General features: G+C 45.1%; 1 protein-coding gene across 3 annotated transcripts in view; it reads right to left on the reverse strand.

Moving 5' to 3' along the window:
- CFH (complement factor H) overlaps positions 1-16,635 on the reverse strand; it is a 712,377-nt gene that overhangs the window by 222,258 nt on the left and 473,484 nt on the right. For all 3 annotated transcript variants that reach the window (XM_073582879.1, XM_073582878.1, XM_073582877.1), the window contains one exon: positions 6,311-6,370. In XM_073582879.1, coding sequence (XP_073438980.1) covers positions 6,311-6,370 — 60 coding nt within the window. The remainder of the gene's footprint in view (positions 1-6,310; positions 6,371-16,635) is intronic.

A 16,635-nucleotide genomic window follows, 5' to 3' on the forward strand; every position in this document is an offset into this window, starting at 1 on the left:
AATGATCTTAACAGTGGGCAGTATAAGCGCAGCCTGGTCCTCCTGGATGCGGATGAACAGTGGGCAGTATAAGCACAGCCTGGTCCTCCTGGACGCACCCGCGTCCAGGAGGACCAGGCTGCACTTATACTGCCCACTGTTAAGATCATTCTGCATTACAGCAGCATTCTAACTATTTGATTATCAGCTTCACCTATGAGAATCATAAAAAGCGCCCTCCTCTAAACTGCATTCAAACATACTAGCACGTAACTGATGAAGGTCTATATTGACCGAAACGTTTTCTGGTACTGCAATAAATTGTCTCACTGAGTATTAAAAAAAAACTGGAGTCTGAACTGAGAAAGTAAATTAATGTGTATGCACATTGTAAGTGCATATTAACACATGACCATTAACCAGAGAAAACAAAAAGCAAAAGGCTTCCCGTGACGAGGCGGGATGGCTTGTACGTTATTTTGATCAAAATTATGTTTACTAAATACCCTTATTATTATTACTTTTATGCATTATTTGCAGTTTATTTTTTACTTTTTATTTCAGGATATTTGTGCTTTTTGCTTTTTGTTTTCTCTGGTTAATGGTCAAGTGTTAATATGCACTTACAATGTGCATACACATTAACTTACTTTCTCAGTTTCGACTCCAGTTTTTTTATTCATTTCATTGTGCATTCAGTGCATATAAGGGTGTGACCGCCCTCTTTCTGAGCTGGGAAATCCATCCTGTCTCGCCTAAGCTTTTATTGTGGTTCAGTCGCTCGATCCTTGTTCACATTCACGCCACTTGGCAAGTGAAAAGGTTTTAAATACTAGAGTAGGACTGTCCCACTAGGGTTGCCGTGATGTGGCGGGATGGCTTGTACGTTATTTTGATCAAAATTATGTTTACTAAATACCCTTATTACTATTACTTTTATTCATTATTTGCAGTTTATTTTTTACTTTTTATTTCAGGATATTTGTGCTTTTTGCTTTTTGTTTTCACTGAGCATTAAGTTGAGTGCCAGGTTTTCATTTTACTGTGTGTATAGGGGGGCGGCGCCTGAACTCTCTGCTTCTTATGCAGTCAGGGTGCACCGGTCTAAGCTATCCCTGACCAATCACCTGGAGCCCTTTACTATATAAGGTCGCCACACCCACTAACCCTTGCCTGTGCAATGTCTCTACTCAGTTTGCTCTTTGCTACTGAGTTAGCCTGGCCCTGTCTTTTGTCTTGCCTTCCTTGAAAGGCTTTACTTCTAGCTTTTCTTTTACACTGAGTGCCCACCAGGAGGCTTATATCCTGGTCCCTGTCTTGTCCTAGTCTTGTCTGAGTACTTGCCTGGTACTTCTTTGCTCGCCCTCCAGGAGGCAGGATATCCTGGTCCCTGTATCCTTCGGTCCCTGTACCTTGTCTTGTACTGTGTCTCTGTCTGAACTCCATCTTTCCTTTGTCTGTCAGTCTCCTTGTCTGTGGTTCCTTTCCCTGCTGTGTCTTTCCCTGTGTCCTTCCCGCCTACTTTGCACTCTTGCAAGCTCCACCTACTTTGCACTCTTGCAAGCTCCGCCCACTTTGCACTCTTGCAAGCTCCGCCCATGCTGCACTCTTGCAAGCTCCGCCCACTCTGCACTCTTGCAAGCTCCGCCCACGCTGCACTCTTGCAAGCTCCGCCCATGCTGCACTCTTGCAAGCTCTGCCCACGTTGCACTCTGGCAAGCTCTGCCTACTCTGCACTCTTGCAGGCTCCACCTACTCCGCACTCCTGCGGCTCCGCCTACTCTGCACTCCTGCCTGTATGCATACCTGCACCTCCTGTGTGAACAGTTCCTAACCTGTTCCAACATACTCTACTCCTTCCTGCCTACAACAGTACCTGCACCTGCTGTGTGAACAGACCCCTACCTGTTCCTTCTCATACCACGCCAGCCTGTCCTGTGTCTCAAGCCGTGCCCACCTGTCCTGCGTCTCAAACAGTGACCGCCAGTCCTGTGTCTCAAGCCATGCCCGCCTGTCCTGTGTCTCAAGCCGTGTCCACCTGTCCTGTGTCTCAAGCCGTGCCCGCTTGCCCAGTGTCTCCAAGCCACGCCCGCTTGCCCAGTGTCTCCAAACCACGCCTGCTTGCCCAGTGTCTCCGAACCACACCTGCTTGCCCAGTGTCTCCAAGCCACGCCTGCTTGCCCAGTGTCTCAGCCGTGCCTGTCGTACCTACCTGCCTGCCTGTCTGTAGCTTCTATCCAAGTGACTTGTCCCCAAGTGGGATCAGCAGCCACAGCCAGACACCACCCTGCAATGGCACCCGACACCTATCTGCCGCATAAGCTTGACCTCACTATCAGAGGCTCCAATGAAGACTGAGGTAGCTGTCGTAGTCACGCCCCTTCCAGGGTAGTCTGGTTTGTGGCACAGTGGGGCCACAACTCCCCGGCTCGCGCCAATCAGCCAAGGCGCGAGGGTGACACATACATTCTGATCAGGGATCTTGCTTTCTTGGAAAAGTGATGGAAGAACTTCACAGCTTATTCCAGGAAGTCTCGCACGACACCCTATCATCCTCAAGTAATGGAGCTTGCAAGCAATTTATTCTCACCCTTGTACAGATGCTGAGATCTTTAGAAGGGGACAGGAATGTTCCATGGCCCGTATATGTGGTCGAGCTGGTGTGGGTCTATAACAGGAGACACAATACCACCGGATGCACTCCCTATTCTCTTCTGTTTAGTTGCACAGGAAAAGGGATCATTGAACTTGAGCTGTAGCCTGAGGAGGACTACCCACAGATGGGGGTGTCTACCTGGGTTCATGTGCATAGACATTGGTTGCAGACCTTACATAGTCTGGTACAGAATAAGTTTCAGGAGCTGGAACATCCCAGAATTGGAGACCGTGTTCTGGTATGAGACAAGTGCCCTCAAGACAAATTGGAGTTCTGGTGGGATAAGAACCCATATCGGGTGAAGCGAAGAGTTGGTGCTGGTGAACCAGTTTATGAGATCCAGCCTGAGGGTAACCCTAAGGTGCCCCCACTCACATTGTTCCCTGGAACATGTTACGACCCTGTTTGTCAAGAGATTCCAATCCAGGACAGGAGTTGTCGAACATCACAAAGGAAGTTCCAGTGGTCACTGTAATGGATGAAGAGGAGGAATCTGACGTCGACGGTCCAGATGGGGGTACGTGTCTACCAGTCCCCGAGGACAACCTGATGCAGTCGAGCCAATGGAATTTACTGCTTACTGCTCCTTCTGCTTTATGGCGCTCTAAACATTCCACCGCAGGTGTACCCCTTACAATCAAGATCAATTTGTCTGGCAACAGATAGTCCAAGACTTGGAAGAATACCTGCGTGAGATAGATAAGCTCTCAACTGTGGAATGGCGAGCTAAAAGCTAAAAGAGAGGGGGAATGTAAGGAGGAGTACCAAAGCAGGGGTACCTTTTACACGCTGGTTGCGGAACTGCAAGGGCTGTCACCCATGTTGCAGGGGGGAAGTCTAGAGTGCTGGACGTACTGCGTCATGTGACTGGAGTAGGCGAGGTGGGACTTTATAACGCTGCGCAAGGGAAAAAGCAAAGCTCACGCGGGAAAGCTGAGTGGCAGGTCGGGCGCTGTGACCGCTGTGAGGGCAGAGCATTTTGCATGCCAGGCTGCCCCAACAGATCCCCTTCAGAGAAGTCGATCACTGGTAGGCGACCAACTGACAGGTTCTCGCCTCTCTCCTCATCAGTAGGTGACTCAGGGCTGACACCACAGACTGTGCCGTTAGTAGTACATTGTGAGGGACTCCTGGATAGGCCAGGACCTATTGCACAAGGACTTGAACGCACCGTGGAGTGAGAGCTCATTCCGGCGGTACCTCACGTTGGACTCAGTACCATGCCAGACACCGTAAGGTACAGGAAATCTCCCCGCTTCTCAGAGACTTTGTCGAGACACCACGTGCCACTGTTGTCGGTTTCACCAATGGACCCCCGTTTGTCATAGACTTTATCTGGACCTCACGTGCCGTTGTTGCTGGTGCAACCGTTGGAATCCTGAGATGCTGCACCAGAAGACTAAAGTCTGATAAGCTTTCCCCTTTTCTTTCTGAACTATTGTTCGTCCCTTTCCTATCCCATTCAAATTTCCTTTCTTGTCCTTTGTCCTATCATATTCCCTCCTTATCCTGTTATTCCCTGCATATAGTGTAATTGTTGTTAATAAAATCCTGCTAACACTGGATCTGTCTCCTGTCCGTGCCGGCATCCCACGTTTCCTGCGAGTTCTACACCTAAATGGAGGCTCTCAGCTGTACAGTATTAGCCACTCCCCTCTCCTATATATTCTTGCCTCTGACAATCTGCATTGCCATTGTTAACACTTTTACTGCTTGGTGAATAATGGAGCGTTCGGTAGAGGCATTTTGGATAGTTGTTCCGTGATTGTTGCTTGGTATTTTTCGGCTGTGTACATAGTACCCATCATATCCTATTTAGTTTACCTTCCTATTTCCTTTGGTGTTTCTCTCTGTTGTCTGTGAGTGTTTATTTTGACTGGAGTGACTGGAGGTAAAATTTATACCTCCGATCACAGCTGAGCGCTCACACTGTCTTTTGATAGCGTAGGAACCGTGGATCTCTGACTGGCGGAGATGATTTCACCGCCAATCAGAAGCCGTGTTTGACGAGCTGTCATGCACATGACAGCACAACACACAATGTTTGGGCAGCCGAACCTGAACAGTAACACAAACTTCCTGGTGAAGTCCATGTTCGGTGTCCATGCCCGAACAGTAGATCTTCTGTATGGATGCAGGACTTTATTGTTTGGATTCGCCCATCTCTAGTCGCGCTCAAACGGCTGTTGCCCGTCTTCCAGCACATTGCTCCCGTGCCTATGCCGATGCCTTGTGTATGTGAAATAAAGTGATTTGATTCACATGAACGGTGAGTGCCATCCTATTTTTTCTTTCTCTTCACAATTAAACTAGTATCAGACCATGAACTTAAGAGATGGTTAAGAGAAAAGAAGGGTAAGAACGCCTGGGTGACTAGGTGATTCTTAGACCTCAATGACTGTAGTTTTCACATACAGATGCTTCTCACAAAATTAGAATATCATCAAAAAGTTAATTTATTTCAGTTCTTCAATGCAAAAAGTGAAACTCGTATATTAAATAGAGTCATTACAAACAGAGTGATCTATTTCACGTGTTTATTTCTGTTAATGTTGATGATTATGGCTTACAGCCAATAAAAACCAAAAGTGAAAGAAAACCGTGTGGTAGAAAAAGGTGCACAAGCAACTGGAATAACCGTAGACTTGATAGGATTGTTAAGAAAAGGCCATTCAAAAATTTGGGGAAGATTCACAAGGAGAGAAATAAACTCTTGAAATAGATCACTCTGTTTGTAATGACTCTATATATTATGTGTTTCACTTTTTGTATTGATGAACTGAAATAAATTAACTTTTTAATGATGTTCTAATTTTGTGAGAAGCACCAGTAGAGCATAGACCCAGAAAGTGGCACGATAACACCAGTGCCCTGTCCCTAATTCCCTGTTTCATGTCTGAAGGTGTGCAAACACTCAGCTGTGGGCAGAGCGGGTGATATGGGACAGGGTCACTAGCAATGTAAGTGAGGGGAGATATGTATCATGAAGATTGCTATCTTTTGTGTTGTGAAAACTCAGAACTTTCTTTACAGCATGTTATGTGCTGAGAGGGGTTATTGGGGGATGACAGGGTTGCATTTTTTGTGAGTAGCAGTAAGAGATGGGTGGGATGGTTACTCACCATATTTTCACCCCAAGGGTGTGGTTCAGCAAGTTAAATGTCTGGCCACTGAGCTTTGCTCTCTGTGTGCCGAGAGGCAGGAGAGCTCCAGAGAAGTGTCTATGTGCAATTGTACTGGACTATGGTTATGGTACCCTGACCGGGCGGATTCTCGCAGGCATAAGGACTGTAATATACGTTATCTTTTTGTTTCCTGTTTTTGCTAGAAAGGCCATAATTATTTTGTTGAACCCTGCACTGGGTTATGGTTGTTGTACTGTATTTCTCACTATCCAATCATTATACAGAGAACTTTTCATTACTGAAACTTGGCCAGATCTGCCATACCTTGTCTGGGGAGCTAGAAGCTAATCATGTATGAAGAAATTATTATTTGCTCTTCTGGTTTGATGACTGCTAACAAACTTAACTTTTGATGTTGAATGAAATCCACCAGTCGTTTAGTTTGACAGTTGGATCAAACTTAAAAGCTTTATTATAGAACTATGCAAAACATATACCTCATTAGTATTTTCCTCACTTAAGAGATAGTATCTGCATATTTATAATTTACCTGGTTTATCCTTTGAACCTGGTGGTTGGGCAACTGAATCAGGATCAAGAGGCATTTCAACTAGAAAAAGAAAATAATAAATCAATATTAATAAATATGATCAATTATTTAATTATTGAAAATAATTGTTAACCTTCCTCATCTTTCTACTTGCTTAAGAAACGCTAGAAATGAATTTGTGATTTTGCCTCATGACTTCAATTATGAAAAAATTGGTATTTTTAAAGGTTTATAAAAGATACATTATTGGAAAGAATATAAGGAAACAAAGAATAAAATGTTCTTTACGTAACTACTTTAATTTAGATACATTTCTGAACTGTTTTCTTTTATGTCCCCTTCAATATTCAGAAATTTGATTTGATCAGAAAAATCCTTTGTAATCCTCATTAATTCACACAACAATCAATTAATTTAGATACAGTTTAAATTAAGGGTTTTACTTGAATACAGTTCTTTCACAAATTGAATAGGCACCTTCATACATTAAAGTAACTCTGAAATTCAGGTAAAGAAGCATACATCATATTATTACCATGAGTCATCCCCCTAAAACTTACCAACACTGGTGTGTATTTATACATACCTCCCAACTTTTAACACCTTAACAACCAGAGGTATTTTTGGTTTTGCCTTTTCATTTCTTGCTCCCCTTCTTCCCAGAGCCATAACGTTTTATTTTTTGGTCAAAATGGCCATGTGAGGGCTTGTTTTTTGCAGGATGAGTTGTATTTTTGAACAACACTATTAGTTTTACCATGTTGTGTACTTGATAACAGGAAAAAATTCCAAGTGTGGTGAAATTGCAAAAAAAAATGCAATCCCACACTTGTTTTTCTTTACCATGTCCACTAAATGCTAAAACTGACCTGCCATTATGATTCTCCAGGTCATTACGAGTTTATAGACACCAAACAGGTTCTTTTTTATATAAGTGGTGAAAAAAAAGTTCCAAAGTTTGTTTAAAAAAAATGCGCCATTTTCCGATACCCGTAGCATTTCCACTTTTCATGATCTCAGGTTGGGTGAGGGCTTACTTTTTGCATGCCGAGCTGATGTTTTGAATGATACCATTTTGGTGTAAGTATAATCTTTTGATCGTCCATTATTGCATTTTAATGCTATGTTGCGGTAATTAAAAAAAACGTAATTCTGGCATTTTGACTTTTTACGCTGTTTAGCGATTGGGTTATTTTTTTTATATTAATAGATCAGGCGTTTCTGAATTTGGCGATACCAAATATGTGTATGTGTGATTTTTTTTATTCTTTTATTTTGAATGGGGCAAAAGGGGAGTGATTTTAACTATTATATACATATACACTCACTGGCCACTTTATTAGGTACACCATGCTAGTAAGGGGTTGGACCCCCTTTTGCCTTCAGAACTGCCTCAATTCTTCGTGGCAGAGATTCAACAAGGTGCTGGAAGCATTCTTCAGAGATTTTGGACCATATTGACATGATGGCATCACACAGTTGGCGCAGATTTGTCGGCTGCACATCCCTGATGCGAATCTCCCGTTCCACCACATCCCAAAGATGCTCTATTGGATTGAGATCTGGTGACTGAGGAGGCCATTTGAGTACAGTAAACTCATTGTCATGTTCAAGAAACCAATCTGAGATGATTCAAGCTTTATGACATGGCGCATTATCCTGCTGAAAGTAGCCATCAGATGTTGGGGTACATTGTGGTCATAAAGGGATGGACATGGTCAGCAACAATACTCAGGTAGGCTGTGGCGTTGCAACGATGCTCAATTGGTACCAAGGGGCCCAAAGAGTGCCCAGAAAAAATTCCCCACACCATGACACCACCACCACCAGCCTGAACCGTTGATACAAGGCAGGATGGATCCATGCTTTCATGTTGTTTACGCCAAATTCTGACCCTACCATCCGAATGTCGCAGCAGAAATCGAGACTCATCAGACCAGGCAACGTTTTTCCAATCTTCTACTGTCCAATTTTGATGAGCTTGTGCAAATTGTAGCCTCAGTTTCCTGTTCTTAGCTGAGAGGAGTGGTACCCAGTGTGGTCTTCTGCTGCTGTAGCCCATCTGCCTCAAAGTTCGACGCACTGTGCGTTCAGAGATGCTCTTCTGCCTACCTTGGTTGTAACGGGTGGCAATTTGAGTCACTGTTGCCTTTCTATCAGCTCGAACCAGTCTGCCCATTCTCCTCTGACCTCTGGCATCAACATGGCATTTCCGGCCACAGAACTGCCGCTCACTGGATTTTTTTTCTTTTTCGGACCATTCTCTGTAAACCCTAGAGATGGTTGTGCGTGAAAATCCCAGTAGATCAGCAGTTTCTGAAATTCTCAGACCAGCCCTTCTGGCACCAACAATCATGCCACGTTCAAAGGCACTCAAATCACCTTTCTTCCCCATACTGATGCTTGGTTTGAACTGCAGGAGATTGTCTTGACCATGTCTACATGCCTAAATGCACTGAGTTGCCGCCATGTGATTGGCTGATTAGAAATTAAGTCTTAACACACAGTTGGACAGGTGTACCTAATAAAGTGGCCAGTGAGTGTATATATTTTTAAATATTTTTTAAAACTTTTTTTACTTTTTGCATGCTTCAATAGTCTCCATGGGAGACTAGAAGTTGCACTTTTCTAATAGTCTCTGCTACATACAGGCAATGATCAGATCGCCTGTATGCCTGTATGTAGCAGAAATGCTGACTTGCTATCAGCGCTGACCACCGGGTGGTGCTCATAGCAATCTGGCTATGACAACCATAGAGGTCTGTTGCAGCCCTCTGGTTATCATACCAACCCATCGGTGACCCGCGATCACGTGACGGGGGTCACCGATGGGCGGATTTACAGTGCAATTGTCGGAAGTTCATGTTAAATGCCGCTGCCAGAGTTTGACAGCAACATTTAATGGGTTAATAGCCGCGGGTGGATCGCTATTCCACACACGGCTGTTCCGGGCACATATCAGCTATTCAAAACAGCTGACAGGTGCTGTTAAAGATGCTGGCTCACAGCCAGAGCCCACATCAAAAGGAGGGAGTCCGACATTTGTGTAAATTTACACCCGATGTCGGAAAGAGGTTAAAGACCAGAACGAGGGCTCAATTATGTGGTGCACATAGCAAGTTGTGGCAAATCTTGGCCACGCCCCTGGTAACACACCAATACATACTCATTTACCATTTCTTTTTACCATGGCAGAAGAAGATGTCAGAGAGGCGGTGTCAGTGAGGCTCATTCAGCAGCTGTCATAGATTGCAGGGCACAGACCCAAATCTGGAACAGTCAGCTGTATTTGGGACAGTTAGGACTAGGGATAAGGGAATTGATTCACTGGACTCTGGTCCAATGTGCAGGTTAGTGCTGCTTGGTGCCTGGATGGAGGCCTGCGAATAGGGCTGGTGCGGTGTCATTTGTAAGTCCAGTTCATTTCCACCTGGGACCTTTGGATTTATGTTTTGTTCCCTTATTCACAATTGGAGTTGACTAGTGATGAGCGAACGTGCTCGCCACTACTCGTTACTCGCCCGAGTATCATGGTACTTCGTGTACACGGCGAGCACCGAGCATTTCTGGGATTACTCTGCAGGAACTCATGTCTCCTCCCTGCTTTTTTGGCGGACTTTACAGACCCAATCACGATGCAGGGATTGTCTACCAGGCAATGAAATGCCTCATTTATCAGTGCCAAAAATTTGGCCATTTTAGGCCTACACATTGTATTTTTTTATTTTTATTTTATTTTTATTTTTTTGGTCTGTTAACATACTTATTGACACAAATTTGATAAGTCAAAACATGTTTTTCCCTACAGTCCAGATAGGTAAAACTGTGGTTTTCCAGCACACATATCACATACAAGTTGCCTCCCAAATCAGCTGTTTGTAGTGAAAGTGTATATTATTCTAGTACATTTACAATGGGCAAGGTACGTGGCAAGGGATAGGGAAGTGAACGTGATGGTGATGGTGCAGGCCAAGGCCATGGGCAAGCTGAAATTGGGCCACCAAAAACACCCACATCTTCTTGCTGGACCTTAGAGTCCGAAGTCCTAGGGGACCACAGCAGGACAGCAATATTGAAGCCCGAGCAGTGTGAAAAGGTTGTTGGTTGGATAGCGGATTATACTTACAGTTACTTATCTACCACCACCAGCACCCTGTCTTCAACACGGTCAAGTCACAATAGCTGTGAATCTGGACCGCATATTCCTTATCCTGATCCTGATTCCTCCCACCATGCTGAGTGCCCTGAGACAACTGATCCCACACTCGGACACTCTGAAGAGCTGTTCAGTTTTCCATTTGGAGATTTAAGCCTCTCGCCCGATCCACTTGAAGTGGGGCAAGATGATATTCCATGTAGTGATGCACAAATATTTGAGCAGCCACGGTCAAAAGAGGCGGACGATGATGAGACACAATTGCTGGAAAGTCAGGAGGAGGACCAGGTTGGGGAAATGGAAGATGAGGTGGTGGATGATCTAGTAACAAACCCAACCTGGCAGGAGGACATGCAGAGCGAGGACAGCAGTACACAGGGGGAGGTAGACGTTGCACCACTTCAGGCAGGAAGACATTGTGTGGTGGCTGCAGACAAAAGGTGTGCAACCAATCCCCGTAACACCAACCTGATGGAAGTTGCCCGTCCAACTGTTAGGTCTTCCCAAGTCTGGTTATTTTTTAAAGACTCTGCCGATAACCCAAAACAGGCCATTTGCAACACCTGTCATGCCAGCATCAGTAGAGGTAGCAAAACTACCAGCCTTACCACCACCAGCATGATCAGGCACATGGCAGCAATGCACCAAACTTTGTGGGCCCAACCTCATGCTGCAGGAACAGTGTCTGCGGGTGACACCACAGATTCTTCCAGTGTTGTGCATGCAAGCCAATTCCCTATCCACGGTGCATGCAAAGATGCCTCCTGCCCTGCACCTGCCATTGCCCACAGTCAAATAGCACCATCATCAAGCACGTCCACATCCTTGTCCCAGGGCAGCCTTCAGTTGTCCATACCCCAATCATTGGAACGCAAGCGTAAATGCGCAGTCAATGCCCCACAGGCCACAGTACTCAATTCTCATATTTCTCATCTGCTTGCGGTTGAAATGTTACCTTTGTGGCTTGTGGAGATGGAAGCTTTCCGCAATCAGATGGTGGCGGCCATCCCAAGGTACTCAGTCCCCAGCCGGTAATATTTTTCACAGTGTGCCATCCTGGCATTACACAAGCACGTGTCCCACAACATTACCCATGCCCTCAACAATGCAGTTACTGGGAAAGTATACCTAACCACGGACACATGGACAAGTGCCTGTGGCCAAGGATGGTACATCTCGCTGATGGCACCCTGGGTTAACATAGTGGAAGCCGGGACCCAGTCAGACCTTGGGATGGAACACGTCCTCCCGATGCCAAGGATTGCGGGCCCTACATCAATCGGGGTTGACCCCAGTATGTACAGCTCCTGCACCTCCTCCTCTTCAGCCTCCGTCTCCGAATTGAGCACATCAGTCACAAGCTGGAAGCAGTGCAGCACTGTCAAAGCCAAACAGCTTTGCTGACGCTAATTTGCTTAGGTGACAAGCCACACAATGCTGAAGAGTTGCTGACAGCTCTGAAAGAGGAGGCAGGTGTGTGGCTGACACCACTGAATCCCAAGCCAGGCATGGTTCTGTGTGACAATGGCAAGAACCAGGTGGTGGCTCTGAGGTGAGGCGAACTGACACACATACCATGCCTGGCCAATGTGCTGAACCTTGTTGTTCAACGTTTTCCAAAAAGCTATCTGGAGCTGCCAGATCTGTTGGTGAAAGCATGCCGACTGTGTGCCCATTTAGAAAGTCAGCTACAGCTTCAGCCACCCTTGCCGTGCTTCAGCAGCGATTGCAGATTCCGTCTCACCGACTGGTGTGTGATGTCTCCACGCATTGGAACTCTACACTGCATATGTTAGAAAGGATTTGTGAGCAGAAGCGGGCAGTTGCTGAATACCAGCATCAACAAGGATGTAGTTTTTCATGTTTAACTCCACCTATAAGACCTCAGGAGTGGACATGGATGTCAGAAATATGTAACATCCTCCAAAAGTTTGAGGAGTCCACCAAGATGGTGAGCGGCGATAATGCCATAATTAGAGTCACCATCCCGCTCATCTGCATTCTGAAAAGCTCTACAATGAAAGAGGATGCATTGCAGGCGGAGCACGAGGACATGGATCAAGGAACCATACAGGGTGGTTACACACAGCCCAGCCTCATGTCATCCCAATGTGGATTGGTTGACAATGAGGAGGAGGAGGAGGAGGAGGAGGAGGAGGAAGAACAGGAGCTACTTTCATGTGCTATAGACAGGACTACAACCACAACTGTCATACCGTCTGTTCAGAGTGGATGGCCTGAGGACAGGGAAGAAGAAGAAGAGGAGGAGGACACCTTGGTCAGTCATCCTCTTGGTGAGGACAGGGAAGGCTTGTCTGTTACCAGTCTGGCACACATGGCTGACTTTATGTTGCGCTGCCTTTCCTGTGACCCTCGTATTGTCAAGATATTGGGTAACAGTCATTACTGGCTAGTGACACTTTTAGACCCACGCTACAAGTATAACTTTCAATCTCTTGTTCCAGAGGCAGACAGGTGTACCAAAATGGTGCAGTACCAGAGGGCCGTTGTTGCAGAATTATTTAAAAAATTCCCATCTCAAAACGCTGGCGGCAGAGATAACATTTCAGTGGCCAACCAAAGAGGACAGGCAAGAGAGACACAAATCCACTCCATCAGAGGCAGGGGAACACTGGCAAAGTTCTGGGACAGTTTTCTAAGACCCTCCCTTTGCCCTGGCACTGAGGTGCGGGCTAATCTCACAAGGAATGCAATGCTTTCTAAGATGCTGATGGAGTACCTCACTGACCATACCAACATTCTCCGTGACTCCTCTGTGCCTTTTAATTATTGGGTATCCAAGCTGGACACGTGACATGAACTGGCTCTCTATGCCTTAGAGGTCCTGGCCTGCCCTGCCGCTAGCGTTTTGTCAGAGTGGGTTTTTAGTGCTGCTGGTGGCATCATCACAGATAAGCGCATTCGCCTTTCAACGGAAAATGTGGACAGGCTGACTCTAATAAAAATTAACAAAGGATGGATTGGGCCTGACTTCTCGAGACCACCAAATGATGCCAGCGAAACATAAATACCAATGTAGTGTTTTTTAGGAGGTGTATTCCCATGTACCTCTTCACAACCAAACATCGGTGTACGCTTCCTGATTTTGGCTATTTGGTATCCTCCTCCTCCTTCTCCTCATCCTCACTGTCCACCACCACTCGAACACTAGGGTGAACATATTCTGTCATGCTCCAGCCACTCCGTTTTTCGTTATGATGTTATGATACCCATCACTAATATACAAAAAATATGCACCCCCAAGGGGAAATGTTTGCCAGCCCATACACAAAGTGTATGGGGATTCCAAGTCTATGAGACCCGCTCCTAGAAATTGGACCTATTTTTTAATCAGGCCTTCCTCCACACCTCATCATCCACCCCCATTAGATCAACAGGGTTAACGTGTTCCATGCTGCTACAGCAAGGGTCGAATTCATAACAAGAGTGGGTGGTTTTGCTGGGCTTAAAATACTTGTTATGGAAAAGGTTGGGGTGTACCCCACAGGAGAAATGTTTGCCAGCCCATACACTAAGAGAATGGGCATTCAAAGTCTATGAGACCTGCTCCTAGAAACTGGACCTATTTTTTTAATCAGGCCTTCCTCCACGCCTCATCATCCACCCCTACTAGATCAACAGGGTTAACGTGTTCCATGCTGCTACAGCCAGGGTTGAATTCCTAACAAGGGTGGGTAATTTTGCCGGCTATAAAATACTTGTTATGGAAAAGGTTGAGGTGTATGTACCCCACAGGGGAAAATGTTTGACAGCCAACACACTGTATAAGCATTCCAAGTCTAGGAAACCCGCTCTTTTTTAATGTGACATTTTTGGTTAAGCGGCCCTCCTCCATGTTTCTTCCAAGTGGGGATTGGGGTAATTGGGGTTCATATGACTTGGTAGCAGGGCAGGCCTTGCAGTCAATGCATAAGAAAACAGAGTGGGAGTATAAAATGCATAATGTGAAGTGGATTTTCCTGTGCCCATCCAGTACCTGGGTTCAAAGGCATATTGGGTTGCAGATAACTTGACAGCAGGACAGGCCTTGCAGTCAATACATAAGAAAAGAGTTTGGGATTACAAAATGAATAATGTGCAGTGGATTCTCCGGTGGCTGTCGAGTACATGGCTTGAAAAGCTTATTGGGGTGCATGTAACTTTGGGGCAAGCCAGGCATTGCAACATTTTTTTCTAGAAGCCATCTTGGACCTCCCGTGAAAGGGGTATTGGGGTGCGTCGTAATTCTTGGCAGTCCATCCACTATCCACTCACTGCATAGGCAATAACAGTTTCGGAGACCCATTGATTAATAATGGCCCTTTAAGAAGTTTAGTGCCACCTGATGCCCCAGTAAAAATAGGCTCTGTGACTTTAAGAGTCCCTCCTTCACAAATGAAACAAGATCTGTCTGCTTATGTGTCACATACCACATAGCCTGCTAGGGTTGATAAATGTTACAATGACATTTCCCAGTGAATGCATTTGTATTGGCTAAAAGCAATGTTGAAGAGAAATTTGGTTTCAATCAGAGATTCCTGTCCACAATATTTGCATTATATTCGGCGCCCAGTGCAAGAATATACGCTAACAACTCCCTATCAGAGAAATTCTCCATCTCTAACGGAACAAGGCAGGGATGCCCCCTGTCACCTCTCTTGTTTGTCCATGCTATTGAGCCTTTGGCCAGAGAATAAGATCTAACTCTGATATAAAGGGATTTGCCAACTCACTTCAAGAATATAAGCTTGGACTGTTTGCAGATGACCTGTTTCTGACGCTACTCGATCCTAATAAATCTATGGCTGCATTGTCCTTGGAACTGGAGCTCTTTACTAAGGCCTCCTATTTCAAAATTAACAATCACAAATCTAAATATCTGACTTTTAACATTAGCAGCATGGAGATGGAGGAACTAAAGAAACAGTATGAGTTTACCTGGGAAGAAAGGGGGATAACATACTTGGGGATAACCATCTCAAACAATATATCGCATACTGTCAAAACCAACTTGAAAGATATTTTTGAGTCTCTCTCTCTCGCCGTTTCCTTCTACGCTAAAATAGACCTCTAGACCTCTCTTTGTTTGGAAGAATATTAACGGTTAAAACAACTATTTTGCCGAAGGTTCTTTAAGTTTTTAGTGCTCTTGCTTTGATTATCCCTTATAAATTCATTGGCAAGATTCAGAACCTGATTAATTCATTTATCTGGGGTGGAAAAAAAGCTAGAATCTCACTGGATTTGATGTACAAAAATAAGAGCAATGGAGGTGCCGGCCTTCCAAATCTATTTGCATATTACCAAGCATTGTTGGTTAAGCAAAGCTGGTTTTGGTTCAGCGGAAATAATCGGCCTGCCTGGCTTAACTTGGAAAATGAAGTGGGTAAACAGGTTACAGCAAGAGAACATTTTTTCAAGTTTATGTTCCACAATCCAAGGATGATTCCCTCCCATCCAATCTTCCACTCTATTGTACATGCCTGGAGAGCACTTTCAAAACCCACAAAATCCTTTAATAAGAAAACGCAGTTCGGGAGATTCCCCTTACATCTCCTAGAGTTAGTTTACAATATTCCTTTGTCTGAGTCCTGGTTAAATTCAAACATCAAAAGAATTGGAAATCTCTTTGAGGGAGATGAATTTTTTAGTTTCAGTAGGATTAGGTCTCAATTAGTGTTGAGCATTCCGATACCGCAAGTATCGGGTATCGGCCGATATTAGCTGTATCGGAATTCCGATACTTAGTTCCGATACTTTTTTCATATCGAATACCGGAATCGGAAGTTCCCATAATACTAGGAGCCCGCTTGATTTGATTCAGCCAATGGGGATGCTCAGAAGTGTGGGCACATCCTGTTAGGCATGTAGGCATGTTAACTACTGGCATGGCTGTGATTGGCTGCTGAAATGATGTCATGATGCACTATAAAAACCGCAGCAGCCGCCATTTCGGGTTCACTCTGCTGTGAATTCAGTTAGGGACAGGCTGCTGTTGAAGACTGTGAGGGACAGTTAGCAATAGCGATCATCAAACATATCTATTGCTCTACCCAGGCTACATAATCCAACACTGTAGCATTTTTGTAGCCCAGTAGCGCTGTTTTAATAGCTGTCTGCAAGGGCTGTGTGAGTGCAGACCCACGCTGTGTAGTGTGTCCTGTTTGCT

The sequence above is a fragment of the Dendrobates tinctorius genome, unplaced genomic scaffold (assembly GCF_039654945.1).
Source record: "Dendrobates tinctorius isolate UK_male_01 unplaced genomic scaffold, ASM3965494v1 ptg000074l, whole genome shotgun sequence".
Lineage (NCBI taxonomy): Eukaryota > Metazoa > Chordata > Amphibia > Anura > Dendrobatidae > Dendrobates > Dendrobates tinctorius.